The 25,000-nt window shown below is 42.7% G+C and overlaps 2 protein-coding genes across 5 annotated transcripts in view; one reads left to right on the forward strand and one right to left on the reverse strand.

The window, feature by feature from the left end:
- Positions 1-12,840, forward strand: part of LOC311058734 (lysosomal cholesterol signaling protein-like) — a 35,085-nt gene extending 22,245 nt beyond the window's left edge. For 2 of the 3 annotated variants that reach the window (XM_084076197.1, XM_084076198.1), the window contains 9 exons: positions 808-892; positions 1,655-1,742; positions 2,398-2,617; positions 3,553-3,630; positions 6,586-6,758; positions 8,497-8,592; positions 9,987-10,051; positions 10,209-10,349; positions 11,854-12,840. In XM_084076197.1, coding sequence (XP_083932323.1) covers positions 808-892; positions 1,655-1,742; positions 2,398-2,617; positions 3,553-3,630; positions 6,586-6,758; positions 8,497-8,592; positions 9,987-10,051; positions 10,209-10,349; positions 11,854-12,358 — 1,451 coding nt within the window. In that variant the 3' untranslated portion in view covers positions 12,359-12,840. Of the gene's footprint in view, positions 1-807; positions 893-1,654; positions 1,743-2,397; positions 2,618-3,552; positions 3,631-6,585; positions 6,759-8,496; positions 8,593-9,986; positions 10,052-10,208; positions 10,350-11,789 lie in introns of all 3 variants that reach the window. The other variant, XM_084076199.1, reaches the window with a different exon arrangement.
- A 6,625-nt stretch (positions 12,841-19,465) lies between these two features.
- LOC311058836 (transmembrane protein 41A-B-like) overlaps positions 19,466-25,000 on the reverse strand; it is a 13,169-nt gene continuing 7,634 nt past the window's right edge. The window contains exons 2-6 of one of the 2 annotated variants that reach the window (XR_014602083.1): positions 24,896-25,000; positions 24,312-24,473; positions 22,093-22,231; positions 20,174-21,831; positions 19,466-20,037 (exon numbers count right to left, since the gene is read on the reverse strand). The exon at positions 24,896-25,000 is cut by the window's right edge and continues 46 nt beyond it. Coding sequence is in view for 1 of the 2 variants with exons in the window: in XM_084076351.1 (XP_083932477.1) it covers positions 21,596-21,831; positions 22,093-22,231; positions 24,312-24,473; positions 24,896-25,000 (642 nt within the window). In the remaining variant the exon portion in view is untranslated. Of the gene's footprint in view, positions 21,832-22,092; positions 22,232-24,311; positions 24,474-24,895 lie in introns of both variants that reach the window. The other variant, XM_084076351.1, reaches the window with a different exon arrangement.

Consider the following 25,000-nt stretch of genomic DNA (forward strand, 5'->3'; position numbering starts at 1 on the left):
GATGTCGGCTTTATTTATTTGTAAACAATGATAGTGAGGGATCACATCACTCGGTCGGCTCGGCTATGTCGGCTTTATGTGTTTGTAAACAGTGAGGCGATCACATCACTTGGCTTGGCTGATGTGTTTGGGTTCAGAGAAAGTATATCGCCGCCGCCCGTGCACATTAGGAGAGCAAGCCTGTGACGTGCACGCGGATGCGTCCTCCCGTTGCTGCATGCATGCTCCCCCTCCCACTGACCAGTGATAACAGGCAGCTGCGCGTGCACATTACAAGCATGTGAGGTGCACGTGCACGTGCACATGTGGCGTGCACTTTCTTTCATGTTTTCCACTGGTGCTGCATGTTTCCCCCTCACAGGCAGCCGCTCGTTGCTCGGATAAAACATTTGAGTTGAAATTAGTGGATTTGGGGGACCTCCTGACTTTATTTGACTTTAGTGTTTTGTAAAAACATGTTTTTATGTTATCACTTGACCAGATAATGAGATTTTACAACTTTTCTGTGGTCTAGATGGATGAATTTTCTTGACAATGTAGGTAATGACTTAATCTGATGTAAAATACAAAAAAGACCATTTCGCGTAGATCTACGCGATTGGCACGCTGCGGCTTTAAATAGGTTCGCGTAGATCTACGCGATTGGCAGTCAATGTGTTAATGGGTTAACTGATTTTTTTTGTGACCAGAAAACATACAAAAAAACATTAGATTGCACATTGTAGTCGAAAGGATAACACGAACATCCCTAGAGCTTCTATCCATTGTGGTCCTATCGATGACTGTAAAATGTCTCTCTGTCCACAGGTTTGATTCCTCTGTGTCTGGCCCTGACCAACAGAGATGACCTGCTGAGGCTCAGACCTGGCGTCTTCATGGTGCTGGGCTGGGGGTACGTAAACCTAACAAAATGACATCATTTTACTGCCGGGGGGGAAAAAAAACCTTCTTAGTCGTACAAGAGTATCAAGCAAAAAATGCAAAAAAATGCCGATCTACTGTACTTGTAGATCGCCTATTTTCGGCTATGTTTGAAAAGATTTGAAAGGATCTAACAGAGGTGGACACTTGAAAGATACATGAATGGTTCCACTCTAGGTGTCCATATACACTGGATACGTAGTACGTGTCCACATACTGTGCAAATGCTCATTTAACACATTTAACATGTTCAGTTAGTTTCACAATGGAACACTGTCCAGTTCGATTCCCCTGAATATTTTTTAAATTGATATTCTTTAGGGTTCAGAGGCATAACTCTACAATCTCAACCATTTCTCCCCGTTATCTCTGTATATAAAAGAAAGAGAAATGATTGCACAAATATGCAATTAAATAAAACAAAATTGAACGAATAAAGATATCTAAACATTGAACATTTTAAACATCCTTTGCAAAAGCAGGATGAGGTTTGCACTTGCATTTAGCGGTGTTCATTTTGTTAGCCCTTTACTTCAGCTGTATTCATTTGTATACTTTCATTTTTGTGTGTGTGTGTGTGTGTGTGTGTGTGTGTGTGTGTGTGTGTGTGTGTGTGTGTGTGTGTGTGTGTGTGTGTGTGTGTGTGTGTGTGTGTGTGTGTGTGTGTGTGTGTGTGTGTGTGTGTGTGTGTGTGTGTGTGTGTGTGTGTGTGTGTGTGTGCGCGTGCGCGTAGAGTTCCGTTCCTGATGGTGGGCGGTCTGATGATCACAGGAGTCAGAACTGACACCATTGACTCCGCCTTCTTCTATGGCAGAGCTCAGGTTAGAAACGGTGCCCCCTGTCTTTCACAACTTCAACATTTACATGATATAATCAGGGGTGCACATAACTGGTGCGCATGCGCACCCAAAATAAATAATGCGCGGCACATCAGACGACGCGAGGCGCTTTTGCGTACCAACAGCTGGGACAGGAATTTCCAAGCTTTTATTTTTTAGCAAAACTAAAAAAATAAAAGCCTGGAGATCCAGGCTAGGAATTTACTTCCTGAAGCCACACTCACACATGCACGGTGATGCACGCCCATACACAATACACACCCATGGGGCGGAGGTGGAGGGGACACATGCTGCAGTGCACGTGATTGTTGCCTCGAATCCTGAAACTCTCCAGGCACTTGTTACCGATGATGAACGCACCGTGATGGTGCAAAATATGCCGTGAACGTCCAAATCTGGCGGATAAAAGCAGCACAGGGCACCAACCTTGGGGAGGGCACCAAACGGCGAGAAGAAAAAAAAACGGCGAAAAGCGGCGGAATTTAGGCGCTACAACATTGAAACGCACCGGTGAAGCGTCCTTTTTTTTCTCGAGCCTGACGCTAACACTGTGCTGTGTTTCTATTGCAGATCATAACCACGGCGGTGGTGCTAGCATTTAGCCTGACGCTAACACCGTGCTGTGTTTCCATTGCAGATCATAACCACGGCGGTGGTGCTAGCATTTAGCCTGATGCTAGGCGCCGTGTCTCTGATGGGTCTGAGCCAGGGAAGCAGGGAGCAGAGGGACTACGAGGCCCTGGACAGAGCCTCTGTTACGGGCACCGCAGACGAGCCGAGGACCCCTGCTGGCCTGGAGGACTACCAGCAGCAGCAATACCTGGTCAGCCCGTCGGTAGACGGGAGCTACAACGCAGGTAAACTGGTAACTGTCTGCTACAATGAGGAATAGGCTCTATGCACAGCAGCCATATTGGACAGAAATTGGGCCCCTTCCTTGCTTCCTTCACAGGTGTTACCAATGATACTAATGACGGCTCTGTTCCATTTAGTGTAGCTGGTTCTCAAACTTTTTAATTTCAAGGACCCCCATAACTCTGAGAGTGTACAAATGGACCCGGGAGGGTCCATTTGGTTCCATTTGTAAACTCTCAGAGTTACACCCTCTCAAGGAACCATGAGGGTCCCTGGACCACACTTTGAGACCCACTAGTATTTCTAGTGGGCCAACATGCACAATATCAGCACCCTGCCTCTGTTTGACCAGAATGGAACAGAGCCTTCATTAGTATCATTGGTAACACCTGTGAAGGTGATTTTTTCTCCAAAATGGCTGCTGTGCATAGAGCCTATTACTTACTTTCATATAATTGCTCATTATAAGACGGCACCGTCTACTCTCTGTGTCTCATTGGAGGGCTGTGGACAGTTCAGAAACTTGCCTACCAGTGACATCGTTGGTAGGCAGGTTTTGTCATTTCAAACTTCATTTTTGCAATGGTTTCCAGTTCAGCATTGCTAGCTTTCCAGGAAGAGAAAGGCTGCAGTTTCCATTAGCTTGGAATCCCCCCTCGATGATGTCACTGGTAGGCAGGTTTTTCTGAACTGTCTGCAGCTGCACAAGGAGGTAGACAGAAATGCTGCCGTCTTATAATGAGCATTAGTGAGGACCGTTTATATAAAAATAAGGTTGAAAATGGGTCTCCTTTAAAACTGGGAATTATAAGGTGTGTGTGTGTGTGTGTGTGTGTGTGTGTGTGTGTGTGTGTGTGTGTGTGTGTGTGTGTGTGTGTGTGTGTGTGTGTGTGTGTGTGTGTGTGTGTGTGTGTGTGTGTGTGTGTGTTATTTGCAGACCCCCTTGGCTGCTCTCCGCTCCAGGCCTTACCCGACATGATCGCCAGCACGCAACGGAACCACGCGCACAATACAGGTCACGCACACGCACAATACAGCTCAGATGCACCTTTTAGCATAGCTTTACCTGTACTCCTTGCCGGAACTATGCCCCAACCTTCACTTCCTCATATTGTTTTCTTCATTCATGCATCTGTAGCAGAGTAGGCTGCACCAGCGCTCCTGTTTTGGGGTATAGAGGGGCGGGTGTATCTGAGGCGCGGATCCCATTGGTTCACCGATCTGTCCGTCAACCCCCGCCCCGTTAACACAACATTACGAGCGACGCCCACTTCACTCTGGTTGGTTGGGGAAATGAAACACTTCCCATACCGGGTACACCGACGCGTTCCTCCAGGCTTTTATTTTTTAGCAAAACTAAACAATAAAAGCCTGGAGATCAAGGCTAGTAACAGAGTGGCTCACAGCCTCAACCTGCGAGGGCCCCGAGCGATGGGGAATTCCCTTTGGCTTAGTGGTTAAGATGTTGGCTTTGACCCGTGTTCGAATCCCTGGCGTTACACATGCCTGAACACATGCATTCAATGTATTTATGCATGTACAGTATGGTATAGAAATTACGTGCACAATTAGGCAACCTTTCTTTGAAATTACAAATAAAAAAAAGCTTCAATATGAATATCAACATCCACCTCAACAGCTACTTTTCTTTGAAATTACAAATTAAACTGTTTTGAAATTACAAGCACATAAAGCCCTTGATATAGGCTAATATAGGGGAAAGAAATCTTAACTTCAATTTCAATATCAATATCAAATTCAACAAATTGCTTTTGTTTGAAATGTAATTAAACATAACTATAACTCATAACTAAACTAACTATGTTAATAATGTGTCAGCCTGGGCCAACCACAAACATGTTTAGAATGTTGGTGGAATTGAATTTATCTCTGCCAGTGCTCCTCATGTCAAGAGTGTGTGGTTTGGTTGGTTGTGTGTGTGTGTGTGTGTGTGTGGGGGGGGGGTCTATTGCTCAGTGATCCAATCCTGTGTAGAGCCCGCCTACTGTATCCGGTAATTTGCACACACACACAGAAGATAGGCACGCTCAAAGGCCGTTTCCATATCCGGTCTAAACCGGATTTGCAACCTGTAAAGTGTACTGATCCTGATAGAGTTGCGCACCACAGACAACATTGACCTTGTGGCTTACGAGTGAACGAAACCTCTCCGCGGAGTAAATAAACACCACAAACAGCACGGAATACGTTGACACAAACACACTGGAACGATTGAGAAGCACTTGGTAAGAAAACTAACACTTATGTTGGTTTGTTGGACATATGCCTTTTGTGGCAGGTTATAATATGGGCTTTTGACAGCATTGATTTCCCCCTCTTTTTACCAGTACGGCATACCAGCGTTGAATATTTTAACGGAACGCCGTATCGGCCCGTTCTGGCCCACTTTCACCCCTGAGTATTCAATCAATCAATCAATCAATCAGAAATGCCGACGGCTGTTCGGTTGGGCTGGTTCAAAACTACAATATGACGTCACTCAGAGGTTTGGGTCGGCGGGACCAGAACTGATTTTGGGTGTTCGGTGTTCCTCCGAGATGTTGTGACTGTCACCCAACCTAGTTCGGTTACTGTGATTGGTCAGACGTCGGTGAGATGTTCCACAGTGTTTCCTCATCCATTCAGTAAGCCCAGCTTCATAGTTAATAGGCTCTATGCACAGCAGCCATATTGGGAATAAATTGGGCCCCTTCCTTACTTCCTTCAAAGGTGTTACCAATGATACTAATTAAGGCTCTGTTCCATTTAGTGTGGCACAGTGGTTGTCTTATTTTCAAGGACCCCCATAACTCTGAGAGTCATTTGGGAACCAAAGGGGCCATTTGGGAACCAAAATGGAGTGTTTCTAGTGAGCCAACATGCACAATATCAGCACCCTGACCAGAATGGAACAGAGCCTTCATTAGTATCATTGGTAACACCTGTGAAGGAAGTAAGAAGAGGCCCAATTTCTTTCCAATATGGCTGCTGTGCATAGAGCCTATTGTCAGCAGTGAAGCCAGTGAAAAGCAGTGGCAGTTTGAAAGAGACTCGAGCCAACTTCCAGGAGGTACAAACACCTCTGAAAACTCTCTAGTGACCATTCACAAACGCAACCTAGACGGGGCAAAACCTCCATTATCTCCGTCACAAATGGAACCATCTGTTCATCCCCCTTTTTGGTGTCTTCCATAAAAACTAAAAATGATTTCAAAACATTTTAAAAAGTAAAACAAATAATAATCACAACTTTTCATCAAGAGGCTCTATGCACAGCAGCCATATTATCACTTCCTTCACAGGTGTTACCAATGATACTAATGAAGGCTCTGTTCCATTTATTCTAGCACAGTGGTTTCCACGACCCCCATAACTCTGAGAGTGTACAACACTCTCAGAGTTACACACCCGTAAGGGGCCATTTGGAAGTCCATGAGGGTCCCTGGACCCCAACTTTAGACCCACTGGTGCAGCAGAGTGTTTCCAGTGGGCCAACATGCACAATATCTAGCCTGGGACCAGACGAATCTGCGAGTGCAAAAAAAAATTGCACTCTGCGATTTGGGTCTGGCACCGCTCCATAGAGAATCCATTTCCTGTTCCAGGAGACGTGGGGAACCAATCAGGGCTCAGTATTCGAATATGGGAGACTGTAATTGGTAGTTGGTTGTAGGTCTAACCAATTGCGTCGAGGGCTATTGTTTTGATCCCGCCCCTTGGGAAGAAAAACGTCCTCATGGAAGCACCAGACTCATATCCACGCAGTGATATAGTCTAGCAACGCCAGGCTACACAATATCAGCACCCTGACTCTGTTTGATCAGAATGGAACAGAGCCTTCATTAGTATCATTGGTAACACCTGTGAATGTCTTCATAATATGGCTGCTGTGAATAGAGCCTATTAAATGAATTCCAACATCATTTCAAAAGTATTTCATAGATAAAATAAATCTCTCTTTCTCCTCCAGGCCACAGCGGGGCGTCGTGTGACGGCCAGCCGCAGAGCTCCACCTCCCCAGAGGAGCCTCTGAACCTGCCCCCGCCCGGGGGGCCGCACCCCGCCGACGACACGCAGACAGACGACAGACAGACGGTCCGACACGTCCTGCTCTGTCTGCTGCTCATAATCAGCCTCCTGGCGGTCAGTGGTGTGTGTGTGTGTGTGTGTGTGTGTGTGTTTAGAATAGGCTCTATGCACAGTAGCCATATTGTAAGACATACACAGGTGTTACCAATGATACTAATGAAGGCTCTGTTCCATTCTGGTCAGACGGAGTCAAGGTGCTAATATTGTGCATGTTGGCTCACTGGAAACACTCTGTTACACCAGTGGGTCTACAGTTGGGGTCCAGGGACCCTCATGGGCTTCCAAATGGCCCCTTATGGGTGTGTAACTCTGAGAGTGTACAAATGGAACCAAATGGACCCTTACGGGTCCATGTGGTTCCATTTGTACTCTCAGAGTTATGGGGGTCGTGGAAACCACTGGTCATTGGTAACACCTGTGATGGAAGTGATAATATGGCTGCTGTGCATAGAGCCTATTCGGGAAACATTCAGGTTGGGGTTAGGTTCAGGATGAAACATTCAGAGGGTTTAGGGGGTTGGAAATAAGAGTTACACATGATTTACACGTAGTTGCATGCCGAGAAATAGCAGATCTACAAGCCAGTGGCGTTCCCAGGAATTACGTTTAGGGCAGGCGAGATTTCCCCCCCCCTCCTCCGAAGGGGGGGGGACTCGGGGAAAAATCGCGGGGGAACCAAAACAAGTTAACAACTACACTGACTACAAAACTGAAAAACGCTAATAAAAACAATATGCAAGTATATAATCAATGTATGTATTACGCTGGTCCTGGCGCCGCCTGGACCCGGTCCTGGTCTTGGCAGCGGTGGTGAAAGGTAGTGTCCTCTAGATGAATCTCTTCTTCAGCGGTGGTCTCTTCATGTTGTAGTTTAGTAATGAATGGCTCAAGCTGCTCTCAGAGCCCCTTTTATGCCAGGTGAGTACAGGTGATGGCCCAGACCCCCACCCCTGGCACCCCATGAGGACATTTGCATCACTATTGGCGAGGGTCGCTTTGCTGAATGGATAGTGTATTGGCTGTCTGGCGGGCTAACGGCCCGACGGACAGTTTTCTGTTTGGATTTTATTCACTGATTTTATTCACTGCCTGTTGCCTGTCACTGCCAGTCAGTCTTTTACTTTATTTTCTAGGGGAGGCGAGATTTTAGTTGGGCAGGCGGCCGCATGCCTTGCCTCTATGGTGGGTACGCCACTGCTACAAGCTCACAAGCGCGACGCATTGTGAGCTTGTGAGCTCTGCTATTTAACCCATTAAGACCTGAGGTTCCGATTCTACAAAATGTCTTTTAAATAACTTTTTTTTTTTTTAAACATTTTTTTTTTTAAATGTTGCTAAGTCAGTGGTTCTCAAACTTTTTCAAGTCAAGGACCCCAAAATGTATTGTGTATTTGGCCGCGGACCCCCATCTCAAAATATGTTGTTCCAGGGACCCCCAGAAGCAAATATTTGAGTTAAAAATGTTCGCTTTAAAACAATATATATTCCAAGATTTGCACACATTTTCAAGATTTTTCAAAAATAGCAGATATACAAGCTCGTAGCGCGGCACTCGGTGCCGCGCTACGAGCTTGTATATCTGCTATTTTTGAATAGCCAAAGTGTAAAATAATGCTTTTTAGCTCAAATCAAAAAGTGATGCAAACGCATGCAAGAAATGTGGACCCAGTGGGCGATCTCCTCCACTGTAGGCTGAGGTTATCGTGAGGACCACCGTGCTACACTAAATGGAGCAGAGCCTTCGTTAGTATCATTGGTAACACCATCCGTCTCTCTCTCTCTGTGTCTATAGAATCTGTCCAGCTGTTGTTGGTGGTTGTTCAACAGAGATCCAGGCAGACTGTATCTAGAACTGCAGTTCTTCTGCGCTGTGGCCAACTATGGACAGGTGTGTGTGTGTGTGTGTGTGTGTGTGTGTGTGTGTGTGTGTGTGTGTGTGTGTGTGTGTGTGTGTGTGTGTGTGTGTGTGTGTGTGTGTGTGTGTGTGTGTGTGTGTGTGTGTGTGTGTGTGTGTGTGTGTGTGTGTGTGTGTGTGTGTGTGTGTGTGTACATGAGCACCTATGAGCATTCATCCTGGACATAGATACTCCTGTCCTAACTAAATCCTATGAGCACTCATCCTGGACATACAGTAGATAGTCCTGTCCTAGTCTCGCGTAGCCTGACAACTATTCCACAATCTCCGAATGCTATATAGAGTCTGGAACTACAACTCCCGAAATCCGATTGAGGAAACCGGCACTTCCGTTCACGAAAATCTATTTTAAAATATCTTTACATATTCTTTTTTAATTTCCATTTCTGCTAAGCAGCAAGCTAAATATACTTAAAGGATTTTTATTTATAGTCGGATAAATTTGCGCGACTGTAAAGACGAAACGGAAGTGGGGAGGAAGCTTCACATCCGGTTTATAATCTAATCATGATCAGAGCTTCCAAGTCCCAGACTGTATGACCGGAAACATTTGAAAATTGTGGGAGGCAACAGTCTGGCCACGCGAGACTAGTCCTGTCCTAACCCTATTAGAATGATCCTGGACATAGAAGTGGAACTAGTCCTTCACTAATGATACATTAGACTTGGTTACAGTCTAAGTCGTAGTGGCTTCATCATTACTTAAAGGTAGGGTAAGTGATTTACTTTGGTTAACTTAACTGTAAAATAACTCTATATTCTGATAGCACTCATTGCTATAGTGTTTGTTCAGTAACAGTGTTAAATAGCTCTATATTCTGATAGCACTCATTGCTATAGTGTTTGTTCAGTAACAGTGTTAAATTGCTCTATATTCTGATAGCACTCATTGCTATAGAGTGTTTGTTCAGTAAAAGGAGTCTCTCCTGCTCTTTATTAAACAGAAAATGCATTTTCAGTGCTCTCTCCTGATTGGCTTTAATGTTGTCACCTACCTGAAAATGTACTATATTCTGTTTAGTAAAGAGCTGGAGAGACACCTGTGACCGAACAAACGCTCTGTAGCAATGATTACTATCAGAATATAGTACTTTAACCTTTTTAACAAAAAAAAAATATATATATCACTTACCCTACCTTTAATGGTGAGGACCAGGAATTAATGATGAGTTCATCATGAATTAATTCATGAATGATGAATGAATGTATGAGTTCATCCATGCATTCATTAAGCGTTGATTACGTGTGTGAATTTGCATTTTAAATGTCTAGTAAAGTGTGACCTACATGTCTATAGACATGTGTTATAGTGTGTTAATGAGATAATAAACGAGTTAATTAGTGTGGTCTTCATGTGTGTGGTCCAGGGGTTCATCTCGTTTGGGATCTTCGGGTTGGACAGACACCTCATCATCCTGCCCTTCAAAAAGAGGTCAGTTTGGAATTCTATTCTATTCTATTACATTGTATGCCAAATGATTCTCAGAAGTACAAACTATAATCAAATGTGTCTCTCCTGCCCTGTCTGTCTGTCTGTCTGTCTGTCTGTCTGGTTGTCTGTCTCTCTCTTCCTGTCCTTGTCCAATCAGGTTGCAGGGTTTGTGGGGGCGCAAGGACAGTGAGGATGGGCGGAGTCCTACAGTGGTTCCAGAGGAAGTCAGACTCACGTGCACGCAGTTTGTGCGCTACCACAAGGACCAGTGTGTACAAGATATAGTACACACACGCAGGTATATGTGTGTGTGTGTGTGTGTGGGGGGGGGGGGGGGGTTATATTCCATATCAATATTTAAGCTACATACTTAAATGGGCTAGACCACTCTGGTAGAGGTTGTGTACTTACCTTGCCATGGTGTAACTCCAAAGGCGGGCAATAAATCAAAAGTAATTGCTCCATTGACTAGAAATTGATCATTCAAAATATGACATCCATTGTCCGGTGAAGAGGCTCAGGTTCTGACAATATAGAACAATATAAAGAACATCACCAAAGCCAGTAATTTTTATTTATTTATTTATATATATACACAAATGTCAACTTCTTGTTGATTGTGCTATTTATATTAAGAAGAAAATCCAGACTGGATCCGTGGATCTTCAAATAGTAAAATCAACAGGAAGTTGACATTTTTATATAAGAAAAGAAAGTGTTTTTTGTGTGGTTTTAATGTGTTTTTTAAAGCTGACCCCTGAAACCCTTGCTGGTTTCTTGCACGCTGCAAATCTGCATATCTCTAAGGTGGATTTTACAAACTTTTTTACTTTTATTTTCTTTCTTTTTTTGACAAATGGATGGTTTTACATCTTTTTGTAAAATAAACATACAACAACAAGTTCTGAAGTGTGTGTTTGGCAGATGATGTCTCTGTTGTAACAATGCAACTGTATAGGAGAATGAAAATGAAGGCATGTCCCTCGGATAAGATTAGTGGAACTTAACCCATTAAGACGGAGAATACAGCTGTTAACCATTATTTTTATACTTTGGCTATTCAAAAATAGCAGATCTACAAGCTCATAGCGCGGCACCGAGTGCCGCGCTATGAGCTTGTAGATCTGCTATTTTTGAAAAATCGCGAACACAATTTTTGAAAATATATGAACGTTTTTCAACATGGAACTGATTATGACAATTATGCAAAGCATAATTGCGACGATCTCAAATAATTCCGAGTAGGTGATTACGTAATAATTGTGACAGGCCCACAAATGCATGTTCCAAATGAGGCTCTGTTTAAAAAAAGTGAAATAAACGGGCTTTTCCAACGGTATAAAAGTTATTGCCAAGAAGCATTGATACAAACAGAGAAATAATGTACGAAACACATGTTGCAGAACGTTTAGTTGTTTGTGCATCTTGTGTACTTCTAACACCACTGGGTACCACTAAGAACTGTTTCACACACACTAAAACCTCAAGTCTTTACTGGAAGAGGAAAAATCTGCCTTGTTTTGTGGATTTTTTTTTTTTTTTTTTACATTTTCTGGGTGCATTTTTAAGTTTTCTCCTCACTTTTAACACTTTTTCACCTTCCTCCTTTCCTCCTTTTCCTCCCTATCTTCCTTCTTTCCTTGTCTTGGGTAAATCCTCGCATCCTCGCTATCCTTCCTACCCTTTCCTCTCTACTTCCGTCTCTCGCTCTCTTTCTCTCTCTACCGCCTCTCTCTAGTGGTTCAGGGGAGAGTGTCAGTGCTCCGCCCGGTGAATCGCTCCTCTGACCAATCAAACGACAGGTGTCTCGGAGCAGCGGGAGGGGGCGGAGCCAAGGAAAAGGAGGAGGAGGACGCCGGCGGACGGAGACCGGGCCTAAAAAATAAATGCTGTCCCCGACCCCACCCACACCCACACCTACACCCACACCCACCCCCACCCCCCGACATACAGAAAAACCCAGCTCGGAAACCCCCGGAACCGAGACTTCCCGGAGACCAAACCCACCACCCGCGCCCCCACCACCCGCGGTCCGACCCGGACGACGGCGGCGCGTTCCGGGCCAGCGATTTGGTGGGCTGGCTTTCGAGGCGGGGCCTGTGCGCCGACCGCGGCGAGGCGAGGCGCTACGCCACGCGGCTCCAGCAGGGAGGGGTGGTGCTTCCCCTGACGCACGACCGGAAGAGCGGCGGTTGTTTCGAGGACGAGCCCGCGCTGCTGTACCGCTTCACCCACCACAAGAGGGCGCTAGAGGACAGAGGAGGAGGAGGAGGAGGAGAGGAGGGGGATCGAGGACGTTGTGGTTGAACTAGCGCTGCATGTGAGGAGACGTTGACCTTTTATTATATAAATATCATATTTATAAACCATTTTCCCTATTTCAATGGTATTATCTCTGGGACCCCGCTGTAAAATCCTCAGTGTTGATTCAACTCTGAGAGTGTTTAGACCAGTGGAACCAAGTTGGTTCCTGACCAACACCCTTTGGAACACCCTCGTTGAGAACCACTGCAGTACAGAGGCAAAAATGATGAGGAGCAAAGATGGAGAGAGAAAACAAAGAGAAAGAAAGAAAGAAAGAAAGACAGACATTAAAGAGGGAGAGAAAGGAAGCAGAAAAAAAGAGGATAGAAGAAAAGACAAGAAAAATAATAGAGAGAAAGAAAGAAAAAGAAGAAAACCAGCGAGGAAGTGAGAAGAGAAAGTGGAGCGAAGAAAAGATATTTAACTCTCAAGAGTTAAATGAACACAGGGTTTGGCGGTCTAGATTAGGGGTCCCAGAGATGAAAAGAAAGGTATCAAATGGGGGTGGTCCTAATGCATATCAAACAGGGGGGAGGGCTGGGGGGGGTCCTTGAGTAGACGTTTTGTTTATGGTCCGTACACCGGGAGCCGTTATTTTGTGAGATTAACGAGCATTCATTTAAACTGCTGTTTGTGTCATGAGTGCGTCGAGCGCGATTTATAACGAGCCGATAACGCCACATAGTTATTTGTTTTCGAAACTAGGTCCATTTTTCGGCGCAAATGAAATCATCCGCCTGTATGACTGGAGGGCGTTGCCAATGTAAAAGTTTGACGTGAAATGAATCGTGTCGCTTTTTCGCGTCGCTTATTCGCGTCACTCCTGGTGTGTAATGACCTTTTTAAAGGAAGGGTAAAGTGATATTTTTTTGTAAAAGGTTAAAGCTCTATATTGTGATAGTAATCATTGCTATTAGTTAAATAGTGTGTACCAAAAAATCCTGAAGGGGGCGTCAACAAGTGTCAACTTCGGACATCTTTGTGGGGTATAAACAGGTTGACTTAACATTGACCCCCACCAGTATGTCTGCAGCTACTATGCCACGCCCCCCCGTGGTGACGACACGTTGGCACGCACTGTAGCTCTATATTGTGATAGTAATCATTACTATAGACCAGTGGTTCTCAAACTATGGGTCGCGACCCAAAGTGGGGTCACGTGAAGTTGCCGTTGGGTTTACAAATCACTCTATAGCAATGATTACTATCACAATATAGAGCTATTTAACACTGTTACTGAACAAACACTCTATAGCAGTGGTTTTCAACCAGTGGTCCGGGGACCACCAGTGGTCCTTGAGGGGGTTCCAGGGGGTCCCCAGCCAAATTAATAATTAGGAACCAAATTGACCCTTATATGTCTGTAACTCTGAGACCTCGGGTCCATTTGGTTCCATTTGTACACTCTCAGAGTTAAATGAACACTGATAATGATACTACTGTGTAGATTGGGACCCCCAAGTAATCAAAATGGTTGAGTCCCTGGCATATCTTTTCAAATGGGGGTCCCTGGGCTAATATGTGTCAATTTGGGGGTCCTTGACGCAAAAAAAGGTTGAAAACCACTGCTCTATAGCAATGATTACCATCACAATATAGAGCTATTTAAAAGGAGTAGTTCACCCAAAACATGACTTATTTTCTATCAATTGCACTCCCCATGAAGCCTTGAATCCATGGATTTATTTTTTGTTTTTGTGTCATTCCAATCAAGTCAAGCCAATAATTTGATTCCCGTCTCCTACCGGCTAATGTATCCGGTAGGAGACACAAAGTAGATTATTTGTGTCTCCTACCGGATACACACCCGGTCATCAAATTATTGTTTTAGGAATGCCACAAAAACAAAAATAAATCCATGAATTCAAGGCTTCATGGGGAGTGCAATTGATAGAAAATATGTATTTTTTTGGGTGAACTCCGCCTTTAACACTGTTACTGATAGCAATGATTACTATCACAATATAGAGCTATTTATGTTAACAACAAAATATCACTGACCCATTTTTTGTTTGAGAATCACAGCTGTTCACAGACTACTTGCATGATCAGAAGTATACGCTTCTTTACTGAACTATTTGCACTGAATCAATGTTTTAAACTTTGTGTTGATGTCACTGTTTGGGTGGAAACCTCATTATTATGTCCAACACTGTTACTTTTCAGGAAATGAAAAAACAAAAAAAAACCTGTGTTCCAATGTAGTGCTGACTTGCTGTGAGCTTGTAGATCGGCTGTTTTTGGTTCAATATTTGTAAAACTCACACAGACACACTAAACCACTTTCAAAATGTTTAAAAAAATAGCCGATCTACAAGCATTCAAGTGACGTTGTGAGCTTGTGCATCTGCTACGTTTGTGTGACACTGGTTTTGTGTGACACTCACGTATGACGAGCTAAGGGCATTAATTTACCAAAAAAACTGAAAAAATATTAAATGTTGAGATATGGAAATACAATATTTCTGCCTGACAACAACTGACACCTATTACTGTATGCCCACTATTTTATAATGTGATGCTATGTTACGTAACTCAATGTGGTTGGATTCAGACATGTTCCTCAATGCTGTGAATTTAGATTCCCTCCACCACTAATGTGTGTGTGTGTGTTAAGTTTACTGTGTGTGTGTGTGTGTGTGTGTGTGTGTGTGTGTGTGTGTGTGTGTGTGTGTGTGTGTGTGAGCGCGTGTGCGTGCGTACATGTCAATCTGTGTTAATCAAAGATATACAAACACACTTTTAATTGCAGTTGCCATAATTCGAGGAAATACGAATACAAATATAAAGTCCCACAATGGAATGACGCTCCTACAGTATGTGACTTATTTCTACTTGTTGTTTGTAAAAAATAAAATAAAAAGCAAGACGGCTAGTGTGAAAGTATTTGTATTCATTTTGTGATGGTTGAGTACAGGATCATAGAGATGATCATGGAAGATTTCTTTGTTTGGTACCGTTAAGCTAAAGTTGCATGATTATCAGTGGTGGGAAAGTATATTTACTCAAGTAAAACTAAAGCTCACAGCAGAGTTAATTTTGACAACTTAATGTTAAGCCATCAGATGGGTAGGCCACGAACGCTTTCATGATTTTCAAGCGGGCCCTGATCACGAAAAGGTTGAAACCCACAGCTGTCCAGTTGGGAAAACTATTTGGATCAAGTCGTTGGAAGGAGCATTATATATTTTTTATAATATTCATAAAGACTGCAAAACCAATGCAAAATAAGCTGAATAAATAGTGCAATTTATTAAAATAATACATTATCAGACAGAGTTTTATTTCGTCATACTGACACGCATGGATATACAGTAAAGTGCAAAATCATTCCAACAAACTGTGTGTGTGTGTGTGTGTTTTTTTTTTAAGTGGTAAAAGGCTGCGTTTCACATGCACAAAAGATCCGATTTCCATATTGTTGATCCGTCTAGCATATATGTATGCAATTGAATGCTAACTTAATCATATTGTGTCTTTGACATGTTCATACAGTTCATGCAGTGGTGGAAAGTAACTAAGTGCATTTACTCAAGTACAATTTTGAGGTATTTTTTTTTTACTTCACTGGAGTATTTCCATTGTTCGATACTTCATACTCCACTACATCTCAGAGGCAAATATTGTACTTTTTACTCCACCACAATTATTTGACAGCTTTAAGTTACTAGTTACTTTGCAGATTTGGATTATCAAGGCAAAATATACATTAACCAACTAAGCCCTATTTTGTACTTAAGCTGAAACCTACAAGCTCACAACGTGTCGCTCTGCGACGCTTTGTGAGCTTGTAGATCTGCTATTTTCAAAAGAATTTTATACATTTTGAAACCTGAAATGGGACATTCTGCATAATGACTACTTTTGCTTTTGGTACTTTAAGTACAAATTGATGCCAATACTTTTGTACTTTTACTCTTACTACTGAACTTTCACTTTTAACAGCGTATTTCTATATTATGGTATTGGTACTTTTACTAAAGTACAAAATGCAAGTACTTCTCCCACCACTGCAAAACAGATGTTTAGTGCTCATGGAAAACGCAGCCACAGACAGATCAAAATGCTTGTAAACAACTCAGAGATTACATATGTTTCATCCAAATGACCAGGACTGACCAGACACTATACTACTAGACATGGACGTTCTGTAAGATACCAACATAAAAAGACAAGTGTACAGATTGTGCCTTTTTTTAAAACCCGAAAAATCCCTCCTATCAAAATACAAATGACTGAGGTTACAAAACTAAATATTTCTATGCTTGGCACTTGTCCCATGAGGGTTTGTAAACACCTTCGTCTCCGCCTCAATACATGTTACTTTATGTTGTTGATAGTTGTTTTTTTTTGTTTTTTTCAATCCTGTGACGCTTTCAACCTGACTTATTTAACCCATTAAGACCGGGAACGTATATGTCATTCAAAAATAGCAGATGTACAAGCTTGTAGATCTGCTATTTTTGAAAAAAAGTGAAAATGTGTGCAAATCTTTGAATGTATATATGTTTTTAAAGCGAACATTTGTAACTCAAATCTTTGCTTCTGGAGATTCTACAAATGTCTTCTAAATCCAGAAACAGAAAAAAAAAAACGTATGTTGTTATAATCAGTGGTTCTCAAACTTTTTCATGTCAAGGACCACCCAAAATGAAATGTATTTGGCCGTGGACCCCCATCTCAAAATATTCTTTTTCCAGGGACCCCCAAAAAATAACAGATCTACAAGATCTACGAGCTTGTAGATCTGCTATTTTTTGAATGCAGCAGCAGGTTCCCTGGATCAGCATATTTTGAGATGGGGGGGTCCGCGGCCAAATACATATAATTTTGGGGTACATGAAAACGTTTTGTTCCAGGGACACACAGATGCGTTCCCGGTCTTAAAGGGTAAGACCACTTTGGTAGAGGTTTGGGTTGTGTATTTACCTTGCCATGTTGTAACTCCAAAGGTGGGCAAGAAATCAAAAATAATTGCTCCATTGATTAGAAATTGATAATTCAAAATATGCTCCTCATTGACTTACATTGTACGGTAAAACAGCTCTCAAAGTCACTCTTTTAGCACATAAATGAACCCAAACATAGCTGATTCAGACAATATTGAGCATCACCAAACCCAGTACTGTTTGTTTTTTTTAATAAAAATGTCAACTTCCTGTTGATTTTACTATTTGAAGATCTGGATCCGTATCCGCCGATCCAGTCCGGGTTTTCTACTTATTAAAAATGGCAAAATCAACAGGAAGTTGACATTTTTATTTAAAAAAAAAACAGTACTGGGTTTGGTGATGTTCTATATTGTCTGAATCAACTTTGTTTGCGTTTGTTTTTGTGCTAAAAGAGTGACTTTGAGAGCAGTTTTACCGTACAATGTAAGTCAATGAGGAGCATATTTTGAATTATCAATTTCTAAGCAATGGAGCAATTATTTTTTATTTCTTGTCCACCTTTGGAGTTACATCATGGCAAGGTAACTACACAACCCAAACCTCTACCAAAGTGGTCTTACCCTTTAAAGCATTAACCTTCTTGCCATGATGCCATCATCCCACATCTCTTCCAAGGATGGACCCAAGGCGACGCGGTGGTTCATTTCAAACTTCTTTACACTTAAGACCATCTGAGTTCCTTTGAGAGTCAGTGGGTCAACAGTTACATTAAGGCCACGATACTCAGGCAGCATATTATTAAGACCATGAACACGGACATTAACAGAAGGAGCAATAGGCGTCGACAACGCGGGTGTTGTCGACTGACATCAAAGTCCAAATGATAAATAATAAATAAATAAATAATCGTTGCAGTCGTCTTGCTCGAAGAACTTGTTGCAGAGTGCAGTTTTTCTTTCTTTCTGAAAACAGTGCTGTGTTCATATCGCCATCAGGGACGGATTTAGACTCAAAGGCAGGGCCAATTATCTTTGAGCCCCCCTCCCCATTAATTTTTTTTCCAAATCAGGATAGAGATCCTCAGTCATGATCCAGATTAAACAAGGGGATTGGAAGTGATGACACAAATGGGCAGACAAAATAGGAATTGTAATGCTATAAAAAATGAAGCTGATAAATGGGTGCTCTCTCGTGATTGGCTGAAATTTTGTCACCCACTTGAAAATGTCTGTTCTGTTCTGTTCTGACGGTGAGACCCCTGTGACTGAACCCCATACCCTAGCTTTAACAAACAGTGCCCCCATGGGCACTGGCCCCATTGGCCTGGTCTATTCCATCCATGATCACTCCAATAGGGCATAGCAGTGGCGGCCATTTTCTGGTTCCACTTCAAAATAGTCATGCATTTTTCCCATTGACATTTCCAAAAATCTTTATATCAATTCATATACGCCTAGAATCAAGCCATCCAGGGTCCTGGTGAATCATGACCATAAAACATTTTTTTTCTGTGATTTTATTTTATTTTATATTTAATTATATGATATACTATATTTAATAAATAGCCTTTGTTTTGCCGTTTTCAAAAAAGTTTTGTTCACAGAATCAAACGTTTTATGGTCATGATTCACCGGGACCCTGGATAGCTTGATTCTAGGCTTAAATTAATTGATGTAAATATTTTTGGAAATGTCAATGGGAAAAATGCATTGACTATTTTGAAGTGGAACCAGAAAATGGCCGCCACTGCGATGCCCTATAGCTAATCAACTCTGTCGCATTAGCACACCGACGAGGGAAAGGGCAATGCTGAGAGCTGTGCACTGTCCCTGCTACATAAATAAATAAATAAATACATGACTAAATGAATAAATAAAATAACTTAAAGTCGTCGTCGTAGGATCGATCGCACGACAAGGTTACATTTAAGACACTGAAGCTCTTCAAAGACAATGTGTAAATAAGTGATTGTTGTATGGATCAGGGGTCTTCAACGTTTTCAGGCCAAGGACCCCCTAGCTGAGAGAGAGATTAAGCAGGGACCCCCCTCTATAGCGTATAAAATTGTGTTTTAGATTCAACTTTTTTTGTTTACTTGGTTTGCTCTTTTCCCCTCTACACCTATACCTCTTTGCCAAAAAATAGCCGATCTACAAGCTCACAACGCCTCGCAGCGCGAGGCGTTGTGAGCTTGTAGATCGGCTATTTTTGGCTCAAGTTCTCCTCAGAAAAGGGATGCTAGGGTTCCAGTGGTTAAGGTAAAAGAAAAGATCATACCACGCAAAGATTTGTCGGACCCCCTGTAGTAACTCTGAGGGCCCCCTAAGGGTCCCGGACCCCCTATTGAAGACCCCATGTATAGATATTGCATCGTAGGAGTTCTTCAACCGGCTCCATTCCAACCGACGTGAGCCACGGCCCCCCAATACTCAAATTCCTGCCTCCTATGTCCTCTGTAGGACACATCAAGTGCGTCCTTCATGTCTCCTTTGCGGAGGTTATCAGAATGTGTGACATAACAGTGCTGGAAAAGTTACTAAAACATAGTAATATATTACTTAATACATATTACTTGTTTAAAAAGTAATATAGTTACTTTACTTATTACTCCCTGCCAAAAGTAATTAGTTACTTTACTAGTTACTGGAAAAAAGTAATATATTACTTTAAGTTACATATTACTTTATAGTTACTTTCCAACACTGTGTTGGAAAAGTTACTAAAACATTACTTTCCAACACTGTTGGAAAAGTTACTAAAACATAGTAATATATTACTTATTACATATTACTTGTTTAAAAAGTAATATAATTACTTTACTTATTACTCCCTGCCAAAAGTAATTAGTTACTTTACTAGTTACTGGGAAATAGTAATATATTACTTTAAGTTACATATTACTTCAGTTACTTTCCAACACTGGTACGTTCGTGTTTGACTCCTTTTTTCACCTCAGTGATGCGTAAATTCTCCTCCGCGTGACAACCCTCCGGGCTCCTCATTGGCAGCCAAAGAGTTAAAGGTAGGGTAAATGATCTTTTCTTGTTAAAATAAGAGTTAAATAGCTCTATATTGTGATAGTACTCATTATCATAGATTGTTCGTTCGATAACAGGTAGTCTCCTTGTCTCTCCAGCTCTTTGGTAAACAGAAAACAGGTCGGGATACCAGTTTTATCCAATCAGGAAAGAGCTCTCATACAGGATACAGGATAAACAAGTGAAATTGGAAGTGATGAAACAAAGAAATGATTAAATGACATTGGAACTGTAACACTTTAAAATTCAAGCTGATAAATGGGTACCCTCTCCTGATTGGCTGAAAATTTGCAACCCACCTGAAAATGTATTTTCTGTTTATTAAAGAGCTGGAGAGACGGGGAGACCCCTGTTACTGAACAAACAGAATATAGTGCTTTAACCTTTTAACCAAAAAATCTCTGTTTTCACCAAGAAATATCACTTATCCTCCCTTTAAACAGTGCAAAGTTACATTCTACGCCTTTAACCCATTAAGACCGGGAACGCATTTGTGTAATTTTAAGATTTCTTTGGCTATTCAAAAATAGCAGATATACAAGTACATAGCGCAGCACCAAGTGCTGCACTATGAGCTTGTAGATCTGCTATTTTTGGAAAAAATCTTGTAGATCTGCTATTTTAGAAAGAAAATATTTGAGTTACAAATGTTAGCTTAAAAAATATATATATTCAAAGATTTGCAAAACTTTTCACGATTTAAGAAAAAATAGCTGATCAACAAGCTCATAGCCAAAGAAAAAAAAAATGGTTAAAGTGGTTACACAGATGTGTTCCCGGATTTAATGGGTGTAAAAGTGAATGCCATCGATTCCTCGGGTCCTCGCCTCTCCTCCTCGCTTCCTCGCTCGGAGGAGACGAGGACGGGACGTTTTGAGTATAGGCTCTATTCACAGCAGCCATATTATGAAGACATTCACAGGTGTTACCAATGATACTAATGAAGGCTCTGTTCCATTCTGGTCAAACAGAGTCAGGGTGCTGATATTGTTCATGTTGGCTCACTGGAAACACTCTGTTACACCAGTGGGTCTACAGTTGGGGTCCAGGGACCCTCATGGGCTTCCAAATGCCCCCTTACAGGTGTGTAAGGGTCCATTTGGTTCCATTTGTACACTCTCAGAGTTATGGGGGTCGTGGAAACCACTGTGCTACACTAAATGGAACAGAGCCTTCATTAGTATCATTGGTAACACCTGTGAAGGAAGTGATAATATGGCTGCTGTGCATAGAGCCTATTGGGTCGTGGCCCACTGAGATGGTCGTGAGAACCCAGTGTAGGACCTCAGCGCTTTCTCGCTCCCCTTGAATCATCTCGTCTTGCGGTTCTCGGGTCCGTTGCTTCCGGCGTTTCCGCCGGCGTCCAGGCCGTCCAGCTTGAGGTGGCCCTGGCTGTAGCGTCGGATCAGCGCTCCGGGGAGCAGCGCCATGCAGGCGATGGCCAGCAGCTGGGCCAGCGTCCCCCACGAGAAGATGTCGTCCAGGGAGGAGATCTCCGACAGGATGGAGCCCGTACGGACGCAGATGAAGTTGTACGGAGTCAGGCCTGTAAGGGAAAACACAGATGAAGTTATACAGTGGTGTCATGGAGGCTGCACGGAGTAGGAGGTACGGCAAGGTACAGAGCACGCGTGTGTGTGCATGCACGTGCACGATAGAACGCCCCTTGGTAGGTTGGTTTACCTATGATCCTAGATTACTATCTCTGTGCATTTGATGCATATATTATATACATATTAGGCATTATATACATATTAGGCATTGCGAGCGTGCGTGCGTGCGTGCATGCGTGTGACCGTGCGTGTACCTATGAGCACAGAGAAGAAGAACATGGGCAGGGGGATGTTCAGGATGGGGCAGGTGATGTTCAGGAACCAGTTTGGAGTCATGGGGAAGAAGCGAAGGAAGAGCAGGAAGAAGAACAGACTGCTGCGATTCTCCTCCACCTGATGGAGAGATGTACAGAGAGGAGGAGGGGGGGGGGGGGGGGGGTAGGAGTGAGAGGGAGGGATAATTTCAGGGGAAAAAAAACGTATGTATTCAAAGATTTGCACAAAATTAATGTTCAAGACGGCGCTGAGTCGGCTCAAGCGAACTTGGCAACGTTCGGGACGGCGACTCGCTCGCCTTAGCTTGCTCGGCAGTGCTTCTCGTGGCTCAAGTTCGCCTCCGTCGTGGTCAAAAACTATACTTTTTCGCAGGGGTGGGCAACTTTGAGGATGGAATGGGCCACTACATTTCCACACTCACTCGCCATTCTATGTCACACAAAAGTAGCAAAAGTAGCTGATCTGTAAGCTCAAAACGTGTCGCATTTGAGCTTTTAGATTTGCTATTTTTGCAATTTTTTAATTGGAATCCCGAAATAAGTATTTTTTTAATTTAATTTCAAATGCATTTAGTTATACTTATGTTAACTTTATGACTTAAATACAAATACATTGGACATAAAAAGACAATAGAATTTTAATACTAGTCATTAACTCTCTCAGTGCCAATGAAATAAAAAAATATGTTCATACTGTGCCAGCAATTCTTTTTTTTTTTTTTAAGTAAAAAAAAAGTGCTTAGGAAGCGAGATACAGCCTTTTTCTGTTATAAGTTAAACAAGGAGTGGATGGAGCTGAAAATCTTCAGATAATGATATCTTGGGTTCTGAAAAATGTAAAAAAAACACAAGATTTTTCGTTCTGGCACTGACGGCATTCAGAAAAAACTCGGGAAATCTCGTTGTGTGGCAATGAGAGAGTTAAAGGCATACTGGACGAGTTCAGAGCTAAATAAACACGCCACTCCAGCAGTACTTTTCCCCGACCACCAGGGGGTGACGCAGGAGGAAGTTCCATAGAGTAGAGGTACTTTTGAATGGAGCGTGCCCAAAATAGGGTGCCTTATGCGGATACAATTCGCGGAAATGCCCACCCCTACGGTTCTCTGAATTTTTATTTTTAAATAGGCTCTTTCATGATAAATTGACCACATATATGAAGTTAAACAACTAAATTCTATCCACACGCTATCTTAAAAGTAAATTCTGTGCCTCAAAAACGAAGTTTGAGAGCGTTTTAAAACCGAAAGTAAACGTTCATACGGACACGGACGCGCACGGACGCGCACATGCGTGCGTTAATTTACGTACCGGACATAAACATAGAACACATAAACATTAGGGAAAATACGGATTTCAGAAGGAGGACTGTGTTTCAATAAAGGAAAACACCCCAGCATCATTATATAGTGGCTGATAGAGGGGAAAAAATGCAAAATATATATATATGTATATATTTTAAATTTAGGCTTAATGTTCCCTACAATACCTTTAAGCTACTAATATAGAGTAATATAAAGTAATTAAAGCGGGTCATGTTTGCATGTTTGGAATTGGAACAGCTGAAATCAATAACATGTCAGTATTTATCGGCTAAAAAACTATTCTGCGGTATTCAGAGGTACGGGTTGACAGTCTAATGATTAGCGAGGCAAGCCACTGGAGCTGGTAGTGGAATGCGGTATTCAGGCTGTATTAGAATGTGACAACACCCCCACCGAAGGGCGGGGCTTCCCAAGTCCTGTAGGGTGAAAGCCCCGCCCAGTGGCTATGGGAAGCCCCGGCCGTAGGTTCCCGTATAGTTCAATAGACCATATTCACACGGCGGCCATTTTGGAATTTAACATTGAAAGTGCCACCCCGTTGCCGTTCATTGACTTAATAGCAACATGGCCGCCGTGTGAATATGGTCTATAGCATGAGCCACAGTGCTCGCCGTTTCACCGCAGTTTTCCTAGCGCTTTAAGTGTTGTTATGGATTTTGAAATAGACATTCTGCATAATGAGTAGTGTTGACATGATACTAACATGATACTGACATTATCACGTACGCACGCACGCACGCACGCACGCACGCACGCACGCACGCACGCACGCACGCACGCACGCACGCACGCACGCACGCACGCACGCACGCACGCACGCACGCACATACACACACACAGACACACAGACACACACACACACTCACACACTACCTTTCTCTGCAGCATGTCCACCTTGTTAGGGAACAGCTGAACGACGTACTTCTTTCCAAACGTGGCAGACAGCAGGTAGCAGAGGGTGGAGCCTATGGTTGCTAGGAGACAGGCCAACACCAAGCCTTCCCACGGGCCGAAGATAGCACCAGCTAACATGTTCTGTACAGTAAGAGATACTCACTTACTTACTGTAGAGTAGACTTTTAAAACATACATTAACCACTTCAGAGCTATTTTATACATGCATATATCATATACATATATATTTCAAAATAGCAGATCTACAAGCTCACAACGTGTCACATCGCAACGCGTTGTGAGCTTGTATTTTCAAACATTTTAGTACTTTTACTTTTGGTACTTAAAGTATATTTTGATGCCAATACTTTTGTACTTTTACTCAAGTAACATTTTGAACACAGGCATTTTACTTGTAACAGAGTAAGTATTTTTATATTGTGGTATTGCTGCTTTTACTTAAGTAAAATTTCGGAGTACTTTTTCCACCACTGTGCGTGCGTGCGTGCGTGTGTGCGTGTGTGTGCGCGCGTGTGTGTGTGTGTGTGTGTGCGTGCGTGTACCAGGAAGGAGGATCCAGGTATAGCAAAGCTCTGCTTGTACAGGTAGGCGCTGCAGAACAGTAGCAGGACATAGGCGTGGTGCTGAGTCTTATACACCTTCAACAT

Source organism: Gymnoscopelus microlampas (assembly GCF_963454915.1).
Source record: "Gymnoscopelus microlampas genome assembly, chromosome: 13".
Classification (NCBI taxonomy): domain Eukaryota; kingdom Metazoa; phylum Chordata; class Actinopteri; order Myctophiformes; family Myctophidae; genus Gymnoscopelus; species Gymnoscopelus microlampas.